A 10,171-nucleotide genomic window follows, 5' to 3' on the forward strand; every position below is an offset into this window, starting at 1 on the left:
AAATATAATACGCTTAATATTAGTACAAAAAGCAAAAATAAAGAAATGCCCACTTAATGTAATATTTATTATATATTCGATTTATAACTTAATAATGTATATCATCTAGATGTCCTACACACACACACACCTTCTCTACTATATATGTATACATTTTAAAGTATAATTAAATATTTATAGCCCGTGTTGTACAAGGGGAGTTTTTTTTTAGTCCCTAAGCATTATACGATATGTCCAGATTGTGACTATATACATATATATATATATATATATATATATAATTATATATATAAATGTGAATGTGAGTGTCTTTGTGAGCATATATTCAAATGAAAATTCAATATTATATTATAGTTGGAGGAATCAACACTAGCAACAACAACAACTAAAATTGTATTGATTGAAATAAATGTTTTATGTACATGTTATTGCAATATAAAAAAAAAAAACAAATGTGTTTTCTTACTTACTATATTTATGATATATTACAGTGCAACTCAGTGAAGCTAGCCCTACTAAGAAGATATCTGAAGAAGTTTCTCAAATATCCCAATTGGGACATTCGATGATTACAGCCCATTTTAAAATTGAATTCACATGTTTTTATAATACAGCAATATAAATTGCGATTTTATTCGTTTGTTTTTGTTTGTAGAATTCAAAAATACAGCACAGTTCACAAATCTAGAATTTGCAGGCTAAAGTAAAAAACCAACTGGGTTTAGGTTGCTTCATTGTCCTTCGCACCAAGGACTCGCTTAGTATTTGCATGCGTTTCGTTTGCGCAATTCCGCACTCTCTCTTTCTCTCTCTCTCGCTCTCTTTGGTCCTACTCGTACTTGTCGAAGTAGCGCTTCTTCAGATCCGGCGGATACGTAACATATATGTAGTGCTCATTCTGTCCACCCACTTCGCTCTGCACGATCTCGTGCGTGGAGGAAGAGGCGCGTAGCGATTGCTGCGAGGCGCCAACATGACGATGCCGTGTGTCCAGCGGCCGCGGATGTGTGTTGTAGTGAACACCACCACCGATGCCAGCACCGGCCGCACCACCAGGGCCAGCGCCGCTCATATTGCTTACCACGCTCGTGGCGATTGGCCGGCCGGAGTTACTTGTATAGTCGCGTCGGTCTAAAATGTCCTGTGGGTAGGCCAGGCTCGTCGAGTGCCGATGCAGCGGCGTATTGGCGTTGGACGAGGACCCCACCACTTGCCGGCCGCCGGCCGACGAACTGGTGGGCGTACCCTGACCCACCGCCGGCGCCGCTGGACGCTGATCGGCGATGTAGTGACGCGGACTGTGTCGATGGTATTGAACCTGTTCGGGATACAAATCGCGAGCCTGCTGCTGCTGCTGCTGTTGCTGTTGCTGCTGCTGTTGCTGGTAGTATAACTGTTGTTGCTGCTGTTGCTGCTGCTGCTGATGATGTTGTTGCTGTTGATGCTGTTGATAGGGATCGGCAGTCCGACCAGGTATCCCGCCTGCGTCCAGCTGCAGCTCCTGCTGTGTGGCATAATCGTGATGGTAGTGGTGCGGCGCCGGCATGTAGATGCTGCCGCCGGCTCCGACGCCTGCATAATGGTTGGCATTGATTGTCGTTTCTTCGGAGCTGAAACAAATGACTTGGGTTTGCTCAATCTCACATTGACGGACAGTAGCAGTTGCTGCTGCGGCCACACAGCCACACTTACTCAAACAGTATCCAAATGATGTAGTAGCAGAAACAAATGCCCGTCGACAGCACGAATATCAGTATGACAATGAGACCCCAGGGAAAGGCACGTGGTTCCAGTGGGCCATCCTCCCAGTACCGATCACAGGTGAGGTACCAGCAGACCGCCTTGTTCATCTCCTCCTCCATCTCCTTGAACGCCTGATCGGACATGGCCAGCAGCAGGCCGCCAATGCAGCTGCGTAACAGCAGCTCGCAGCGTGCCTTCAGCTTGCTCAGCTCCTCCGGCTTGCAATTGGCCCGCACCTTGGCCTGTCCGTTAGCCCCGTCCACCGTTGTGCTGGGATCTGGCTGGCCGCTGCCCTCCGCATCGCCGCTGTGCTCAGCCTCGTCCGTTTCGTTTTGCTTGGTCTCGGCTGAGGTCGATGCCTCAGTTTCGGTGCGTTTCAGATGCGTCTGACTGAGCTCCTTCAGCTTCATCAGTAGCTTCTCGCCGGCCGACATGGGCTTGGCCGCTGAGCCATCGCCGGAATTGGTGGCATCGACCGATGACTGTTTCTTCGTGGGACTTGGCTTCTCTTGGAGTAATTGACGATTTTGTACTTTGGCTGCACGAGTGGCACTCAATGTGGAAGTTCTGCAAGGGATTGGTTAACAGGAGTCGGCAATTGTGCGGGAGAGAGAGAGAGAGGAGTCCTCTACTTGCCTTGGTATTAAGCTCAAGTATGCGGCATTCGCTTTGGCCAGGGCGGAGTTCTGACCCAGAGAGTCGCCCCAAACTTCGATATCGGTGACGATGTGCTGATCGCCAAACTTAAGGCTAGAAGCGTCCTCCGTTTGGAATACCTCACAGCGCATTATATCGCAAAAGTCAGCCAAGCAAACGGAGTCCTCTGCCTGCGAAAATGATCTCATCAAAATGCTTTCTTTTTTGCAATTGCACTTGGTCTTACCTCATTGATGATGTGCTTGTGCCGGGTATCGAAGTGCAAATCAAGATACTTCTCCTGGTAGAAACTTTTACCGCAAAGCCGGCAGGTCCACTGCGTGGGCCGATCCCGTTGCTTTTCCTCCTGGCGTGGCGCAAACACATCTCTCAGCGGATGCAGCGGACACTCCAAGGGTAGTTTCACCTGAAGTACGCCAAAATTCAATTAGAGCCTAGTCACTTTATCTGCTCCAATAGTGCACTTACCTGATGCTTATCCAAAATGGGCGTCCACTTGGAGCGCACTATCTTGCGCACCAGGCGGCTGTTATCTCGCGAGCAGAGTATCTTGATAACGTTGGATGGTGGCCATGGTATTAGCAATAAAATGAAGATTAGAAATTGCCTGGATGTCATCAAGCGGAGCGTGAGGGAATGCAATCTGTAATGGATACAGAGATATTAATATATACATATATAGTAATGCGCTGCAATCGGACCTACTGACCGACTGGCCAGTTAATTACGAATGCCGCCCACTAGTTAAGCCAGTCAAGCCCTGAGCACGCAACCCTTGGCTGCGTGCCTGCTTGATTATGTCTTTTTTCTTTTTGGGTCACTTCAAGTAATAAAAAAAAAGGGCAGCGCGCACAGAAAATCGATAAAGGAATGCGGTCGAGCTGGTTGTTAAGGTGTGTGTGTGTGTGTATGGGGAGAGATAAGGCGCAGGGGGAGTGGCAGTTATTTGGCTCATCCTGACAGCTGCCAAAAAAAATTGGAAACGAAAATAGTTTGCACTCACCTCGAATTAATGAATAATCAGACGACATTCATTATTTCTCGACACCTTTTTTGTTGCTGAAAAATCTTGGTCTTGAATTTTTAATGACAATTTTTGAGGTTAGGTGTGCTTGTAACGGTTTTTATTTCGCGTTTTTATGAATGAGCTTAGAGTGCGTTCAATGTGCATAAGAATAAAATTAACACAGAGATAGCAATTTGTTTTCTTTTTTTTTCGTTTTGTTATAAATAAAAGCTGCAGTCCCGTTACTGCACGTTCGCACTGCTGAAAGTTTCTGCGCTCTTTAACCCGCAAACCGCGAACGCTCGCTCTTTCTTTCTCGCTCTCTTTCTCGCCTTTCACCTCATTGTCCTGCGCCGCATCTTACAGCTGTTTCGCAGAGTTGCCAGATAGTTGCTATGGCATAGACTGCAAAATAATACATATATATTTGCCGCATACTTTCAGGCAGTACAAAAACAATCAAGGTATTTGGCATTTACATTTAAATTTATTTTTGCCTGTTCATGTTGTTTGCTGCTACAGTCGCACTTGTGGCATGTGGAACGATCCCGAATTGATTTATATTTTTACAATTACTAGACTACATTAAGGTTTTCTTGCGCACAACTTCCTCTGGCAACAAAAGTCTTCACATCTACAATAAATACTACTTAATGTACAGCCCCGATGCATGTCCAAAGATTCACAGCCCATTATAGACGCGATTAATGGATGACTGTTGGAGTATTTTCTTCAGAGCTGAAAACAAAAACAAAATTTTTTATTTATATATTTGAAAATGCCTTGAATATTTTGGAACCCACCTTCTTTGTCCTCCTCTGTCAAGTCTTGCTTGGGGAACTCCACATCGAATGTTATGTAAAGATTGCCCGTCAGATTGTTGTTCTCAAAGTTGGGCATGCCCTCGCCCTTCTTGCGTATGCGTGCGCCCGGCCAGGTGATCTTCTCACGCGTGACGCTCACACTGTGCCCATCCAAATGCTTAATCTCCATTGTAAAACCAATGAGTGCATCCTGCAGACTGATGGTCACATTTGTATACAAGTCATCGCCCTTGCGTAGGAATCGTGGATGCGGCATCTGCTGAACGCGCACAATCAAATCTCCAGGCTCGCCATCAATGTGCGGCTCGCCTTCGGCAACAAATCGTGTCTCCTGGCCATCGACCATACCCTGTTCCACCTCAATCTCCAGGGTGCGCTCTTCGTTGACCAGTTTCACGTTGGGACACTCATCGCAAACGGTTTGTTGTATCATCTGGAAGCGTCCAGGTCCCAAATTGCGCGTCACCATCTCCTGCCGACAGTTGCATTTGCGCGTACCAGAGGCCGGTTTCATTACGGGCTTGTTGCGCACGATTTCCACAAAGTTGCCTGAGTAGAGCTCCTCCAGGGAGACATACATGTTCATCACAATGTCTGCGCCACGGGGCGTATCGTGCTGGTGGGGATCACCGTTGCCAAAATGGAACCCGAAATCGCCAAAGAAACTTGAGAACGGATCACCTCCATGGTCCATCATGCCCTCCTTCTTAAGGCACTCCTCGCCGCAGCGGTCGTATGTTTTGCGTTTATCCGGATTCGAGAGGACCTCATATGCCGCACCCAGATCCTGAAATTTGGTGGACGCATCCGGATCATCTTTATTTTTGTCCGGATGCAGCTCTTTGGCGAGTCGCCGATACGCCTTCTTTATTTCGTTCGTGTTGGCATTCCGTTTCACTTTCAGAATCCCATAGAAGTCTCGCCCAGCCAGCGCCTCGTCAAGTAGAAAGAGCGCTAGCTGCACAAGTAACAGCCCTTTTATTAACTGCATGAGTGTGCTTTTGTTTGTTTGCTTTTTTGACTACGTGGTTAGTATTCTCTTTGTGGATTATATTCACTTAAACATTATTTCCTTATCTTATAAGATGATTTTCAGCTCGTCAAAACAACACGGCTGGCAAATTTATCAAAAAAAACTATCTAAGCTTGTGTGTGTGCATCGTGGTTGCCGTTGATTGGTCGAAACCGGCGTGGCGGTGCTGCCACCCAATGACCTTATACCAGCTGTTTGTATTTCTAGTATTTTTACTCTTGGGCGGTAACACTGAAAACACGTGAGCACCAATTATCGATATTAAATATAAGACAAGTATTAAAATTACAAAAATATTTCACAATAAACTTTGAAAAAATTAGAAATATTTGCAATTTTGTCATTGCCTACTGGGTATTCAATTCAGTCTTAACGGCTTTCAATTTAACAATTTCATTCATTCAAGATAAGCATAAGAAAAAATATGTTTTTGCGTCGCAATTTGACAGCTGTAGAAATATTGAAATTAGATAAATATTCAATTGTAAACTCTATTGTTTCAGGTGTTTGCACGCAAAGCTGTTTTACATTAATCACAAAAGCGCGAATTTATATATGAAAATACCCATCTCTAATGGCAGTGTTGGTTAGTGGCGCATTATAGTAACAAATTTGTGAAACGCCAAGCGCAAGTGTTTATTGTTATTTAACGAAAACAGACAAACAGTTAGGCTTGGTTAACTGTTGCTGTCAGTTGCTTTAACTCTCGACGAGTTCAATGTTTATAAAGCTTCTTTAAATAAAATTGAATTTGTTTTCGGTGGCTAAATTCGAGAAAATTGCAAAACCAAGCAAGAGTATAAAGCCTTGTGTTATGCTCAAGGTTAACAATTAGTGTCAACAACTAACCGAAGACGAAGCAAAGGAGGAGAGGAGAAGACAGTGAGAGAGAGAGAGAGCGAGAGCCATTTGAATAGATCAACAATAAAAGTAGTGAGTAATAACTGCATTTTAATGAGCTGTAGTATTCTCAGTAACTAACTGTGCACTTTGCCAACTAAAAGTCGAAATGAATCACCGGCTTAAGTATAAGTTCGGAGTGTAATATGAGCTGCATTCTTATCAAAAATATTTTCTTTAGTTTTCCAAACATTGCATTATCAGCAATGCCCAAGTAGTACAGTAAATAGCAAACAAAGAGCTGTGAATGCTATTTATTACTTACATATATTTAGAGATTGAGTCATTTGATTCAATGAATGTCGATGAATTATGCTGCACATACAGTGAATGCTCCAATAATGGACTTTTGTTTTTCTTTTGTTAACTTTATCAGCAACAATCTTAAGCTGGGGGTAAACAAGCCTTATCATTTATTAACTTTTGCTTTTATTATTATTATTATTAAAGCTTTTTTCTTAATCAAATATCAGAATCTCAAGAGTTCGTTCACTGTATAATAAGTGTTAGGATAAGCTGTACACTTATCTATGTATAGAACAACGTGTTAGCTGTTAACTTATCTCTATATACAACTGTTAGATTATCAATATCTGTATCTAAAAATACATATGTAGGTATTGCTCCGATGTCAAAACAAAGTTCTAATCAACCAATTGTTTTATATAGACTATCTTATCGCAGTTATAAATAATATAAGCCTAAGCAATGGGTAAACTAGACCTTAACGGCGGTCAATATTCATGTAAACATATTAAGAAACACGCCCTTTTCATCAGCAATAGGAGATATTGTAGACCCTGTTCAACTAATGTATTTATTATCGATGCGATATTATCTATATCATTCTTCTACAAATCACGCATATACTTTTTAGTAAAGTTTGTATATAGAACCCGCATTTCACGCTTCCCTCATACAGACTTGCGCTAAGACCGAATCAAATTTGGAATTTCAGTCATATATTATATCATTGGACTGTATACCACAAAGCACTATCAATTGCATGCCTAAGTAGCTCATGCAATTCAGATAAGGATTAGTCGCTGATTAAGCGAAGAAGTGGTTCATTCAAATAAGCAATCATCCAGTAATCGAGCCACAGTCGTTGCTCGCCTGTGGAAGCGTACGTTTGTGGGCTCGAGTCGACGGATCGAGTGGTACTACGTAAGTGGTTGAAAAAAGCATCTAATTTTAGCACGCAATCCCAGAAGCCCTACAAATATCTTGGAAACTCTAGTGCATGAGCACTCGAGAGGTCTTGTACGCGGCTCTCTGTAGGACGGATATGCCCATTAGCAGATATGTTATCTGCCATTTAAATAGTAATATACTGCGTATCGAAAACTCTTGATATGCCGACAAGTGTCGAACGTATTTAAGTGTATTATTTATTAGCCCGATGCCACTCAGCTGGGGGCACCTGGGCAATTGCGCCCATAAAAAGCGTTTCACGATTAGCTTCAGTGAACTAATGATTATACAACAGATTCTACATTTTGTTCTCCTCTACTTGCAGATGCTCTAACTTTAGCAGCGTCTACAGTTTTCTATACTCCCCTTCTATCATCATGTGTTGTGAGTGCTGTGGCGAAACGCAGCGCAAAAGCTGGGTCTTTGGCATCGGCTCTGTTTTTGCCGTGCTGGGCATACTCCTGGTCGTGCTCTGGCCCAATTTGGCGGACAATCTGGTCGAGAGTGTAAGTTGAGCGAATCTCCCATTGTGATCATCTTAAGAACTCCTCCATTTTTAGGGCTTGAAACTGGAGCCAGGCACCGACACATACGACAGCTGGCTGGAGGCTCCCATACCTATTTACCTGAAATTTTATATGTTTAACTGGACCAATCCCCAGGATATACGTAATCCGAACATCAAGCCACACTTCAAAGAAATGGGCCCATATGTCTTCCTCGAGAAGCATAAAAAAGAGAACTACACCTTCTTCGACAATGCAACTGTAGCGTATTATGAGCGTCGCACCTGGTTCTTTGATGAGAAGCAGTCCAACGGCACACTGCATGACATGATTACGGCGGCGCATGCCATAACCGCCACTGTAGCCGATGAGATGCGTCACTCGAAGAAGATTGTGAAAAAGATTGTTAACTTTATGTTGAACCATGAGGGCGGCACTTTATACACCACAAAGCCCGTGCACGAATGGATATTCGATGGCTATCAGGATGATCTTACGGACTTCCTGAATCTATTCAACACATCAAAAATTCAAATACCATATAAGAGATTCGGCTGGCTAGCGGATCGAAACGGTTCGCTTGAATATGATGGTCTATTTACCATACACACGGGCACTGATGACATCTCAAATATGGGTCGCCTGACACACTGGAATGGAAGAGACGAAACAGGATTCTATAAGTTGCCTTGCGGCATTGTCAACGGTACCACGGGTGATCTGTTTCCACCCAAGATGAACATCCAGGATGAGATTACCATATTTGCCACCGATGCGTGTCGCTTTATGAATCTGCGGCCACAGGGAACTCTAGAGCTGTATGGTCTTACTGCAACACGTTGGGTGGGCACTGAGGAGACTCTAGACTCCGGCGAGAACTATCCCAATCAGGCCTGCTTCTGCGATCCACGCATGGAGGAGTGCCCCAAAACGGGTGTGGTCGAGTGCAAGAAATGTCGCGACAAAGCACCGATATATTCATCATTCCCGCATTTCTATTTGGCTGACAAGTCGTATTTGAATGCTGTCAGTGGTCTAAAGCCGGATAAAGCCAAGCACGAGTTCGTTATGGCCGTAGAGCCAACCACGGGCGTGCCAGTCCAGGTGCATGGTCGCATCCAGATCAACATGATGCTGGAGCCCGATGATGATTACGAGTATGTTTTACATTATCTTATTGCAGTTTATGCTTTGTTTAAATCTGAATGTAATTGGCCAAGTATTATATTGGCAAGGACTTAAACAGAGCAGAAAACAGTTGGCCTATACTCTATATATATTCCCTATATATTCATTTCCATACTTTCTATTTCTCAGCATCTATCGTGGCATTCAGAAGGTATTGATGCCAATGTTTTGGTTCGATCAGTACGCCCAGCTGAGTCCCGAGCTGGCCTCCAGGGCTAAGGTGAGTGACCCAAATACATAGAGTTGCCAAAGTTTTAAATCATATTTTCTTTTCTTTTAGCTGGCCATTAATTTGTCGGACTATGGCGTCTACTTTGGCATTGCCTGCATTGTTTTTGGTGGCCTCTTTTTGGTCACTGGAATCGCATTGACGTTAACCAAGAGGTGGGTACGTCGGCCCGTTGACGATGAGGACATGTTGACCAATTGAAAGTAGCTATTTAACTAACCAAACTCTAGCCAAATTGTGCCAGGACACACATACACATAAAAAACACACACACAGGCCTTTGTTAACTTTGCTAGTTCATCGTTTGACTAAGTTTGTTAATAGTTGACGACGGCGTCTAATAGACGTCAATGTATATATGTGCTATATGCAGCATTTGTGATATACATACTATAATTATAAGTGCAATCAATATACATAGATTTTGTAATGTATTACCTTTACTCACATTTTACCCATCGAAATGTTATGTACTTGCTTTAGCATTCCTGTTGTGTCTGTTTGAAGCTACGATTTGTAAATTTACAAAGAACCAAAACAAATAAATCACATTTATGTACAACTTACATTTACAATAAGAAGCAAGATGTTTAAATCATGATTTTTATTATTCATATATATGTATTTATATATATATAGTACACATACACGTATAGATAGTTACTACTATTTTGGCACTGACTGCTGCATATATATACATATATATATGTGCAAGCAGTTGCCAGGATATATTGCTAGATTCCATTAGAAAAACTTGATTGGAATCGCAGCGTTTTTCTATAGCTCTATACTATATGGCCGATTTTGATAACATATAGCTGCAAAAGGTGTGTGTGTGTGCACGTGTGTGTCATGTATGTGTGTGCGTGTGTGTTGTTTTTAACTGTGCCA

The 10,171-nt window shown here is 42.9% G+C and overlaps 3 protein-coding genes across 5 annotated transcripts; 1 reads left to right on the forward strand and 2 right to left on the reverse strand.

The window, feature by feature from the left end:
* Window positions 1-598: 598 nt before the first annotated feature.
* Window positions 599-3,772, reverse strand: LOC6577705. Of its 2 annotated transcripts, none has more exons than XM_015165797.3 (6): window positions 3,404-3,772; window positions 2,869-3,043; window positions 2,627-2,806; window positions 2,380-2,570; window positions 1,693-2,310; window positions 599-1,610 (listed from the first exon to the last, which is right to left on the reverse strand). In XM_015165797.3, the coding sequence occupies exons 2-6, from the start codon at window positions 3,016-3,018 to the stop codon at window positions 830-832; spliced, it is 1,920 nt and encodes a 639-aa protein (XP_015021283.2). In that variant the 5' UTR covers window positions 3,019-3,043; window positions 3,404-3,772; the 3' UTR covers window positions 599-829. The 2 variants fall into 2 exon arrangements, with proteins under 2 accessions (XP_015021283.2, XP_015021285.2); XM_015165799.3 differs by having other exon boundaries at window positions 1,010-1,623.
* Window positions 3,773-3,873: 101 nt separating this feature from the next.
* On the reverse strand, window positions 3,874-5,545 carry LOC6577706 (dnaJ homolog shv). The gene is made up of 2 exons (XM_002003620.4): window positions 4,210-5,545; window positions 3,874-4,144 (listed from the first exon to the last, which is right to left on the reverse strand). The coding sequence occupies exons 1-2, from the start codon at window positions 5,219-5,221 to the stop codon at window positions 4,089-4,091; spliced, it is 1,068 nt and encodes a 355-aa protein (XP_002003656.1). The 5' UTR covers window positions 5,222-5,545; the 3' UTR covers window positions 3,874-4,088.
* Window positions 5,546-5,846: 301 nt separating this feature from the next.
* Window positions 5,847-9,861, forward strand: LOC6577707 (protein croquemort). Of its 2 annotated transcripts, none has more exons than XM_002003621.4 (5): window positions 5,847-6,196; window positions 7,683-7,863; window positions 7,918-9,020; window positions 9,181-9,271; window positions 9,332-9,861. In XM_002003621.4, exons 2-5 carry the CDS (start codon window positions 7,735-7,737, stop codon window positions 9,479-9,481), a joined length of 1,473 nt encoding a protein of 490 aa, XP_002003657.2. In that variant the 5' UTR covers window positions 5,847-6,196; window positions 7,683-7,734; the 3' UTR covers window positions 9,482-9,861. The 2 variants fall into 2 exon arrangements, with proteins under 2 accessions (XP_002003657.2, XP_032585203.2); XM_032729312.2 differs by lacking the exon at window positions 5,847-6,196 and adding an exon at window positions 7,154-7,330.
* The last annotated feature ends 310 nt before the right edge of the window (window positions 9,862-10,171 follow it).

The sequence above is a fragment of the Drosophila mojavensis genome, unplaced genomic scaffold (genome assembly GCF_018153725.1).
Source record: "Drosophila mojavensis isolate 15081-1352.22 unplaced genomic scaffold, ASM1815372v1 contig_36, whole genome shotgun sequence".
Taxonomy (NCBI): Eukaryota; Metazoa; Arthropoda; class Insecta; order Diptera; family Drosophilidae; genus Drosophila; species Drosophila mojavensis.

Excerpts from the sequence above, each read along its gene's own strand:
- LOC6577707 (XM_002003621.4), top strand. The coding sequence starts at position 7,735 with ATGTGTTGTGAGTGCTGTGGCGAAACGCAGCGCAAAAGCTGGGTCTTT. Across the intron at positions 7,864-7,917 it reads CGGACAATCTGGTCGAGAGT|GGCTTGAAACTGGAGCCAGG; the intron begins GTAAGTTGAGCG and ends CTCCATTTTTAG. Across the intron at positions 9,272-9,331 it reads AGCTGGCCTCCAGGGCTAAG|CTGGCCATTAATTTGTCGGA; the intron begins GTGAGTGACCCA and ends CTTTTCTTTTAG.
- LOC6577705 (XM_015165797.3), bottom strand. The coding sequence starts at position 3,018 with ATGACATCCAGGCAATTTCTAATCTTCATTTTATTGCTAATACCATGG. Across the intron at positions 2,807-2,868 it reads CCATTTTGGATAAGCATCAG|GTGAAACTACCCTTGGAGTG; the intron begins GTAAGTGCACTA and ends GGCGTACTTCAG. Across the intron at positions 1,611-1,692 it reads ATCATTTGGATACTGTTTGA|CTCCGAAGAAACGACAATCA; the intron begins GTAAGTGTGGCT and ends CATTTGTTTCAG.
- LOC6577706 (XM_002003620.4), bottom strand. The coding sequence starts at position 5,221 with ATGCAGTTAATAAAAGGGCTGTTACTTGTGCAGCTAGCGCTCTTTCTA. Across the intron at positions 4,145-4,209 it reads GACAGAGGAGGACAAAGAAG|CTCTGAAGAAAATACTCCAA; the intron begins GTGGGTTCCAAA and ends TTTTGTTTTCAG.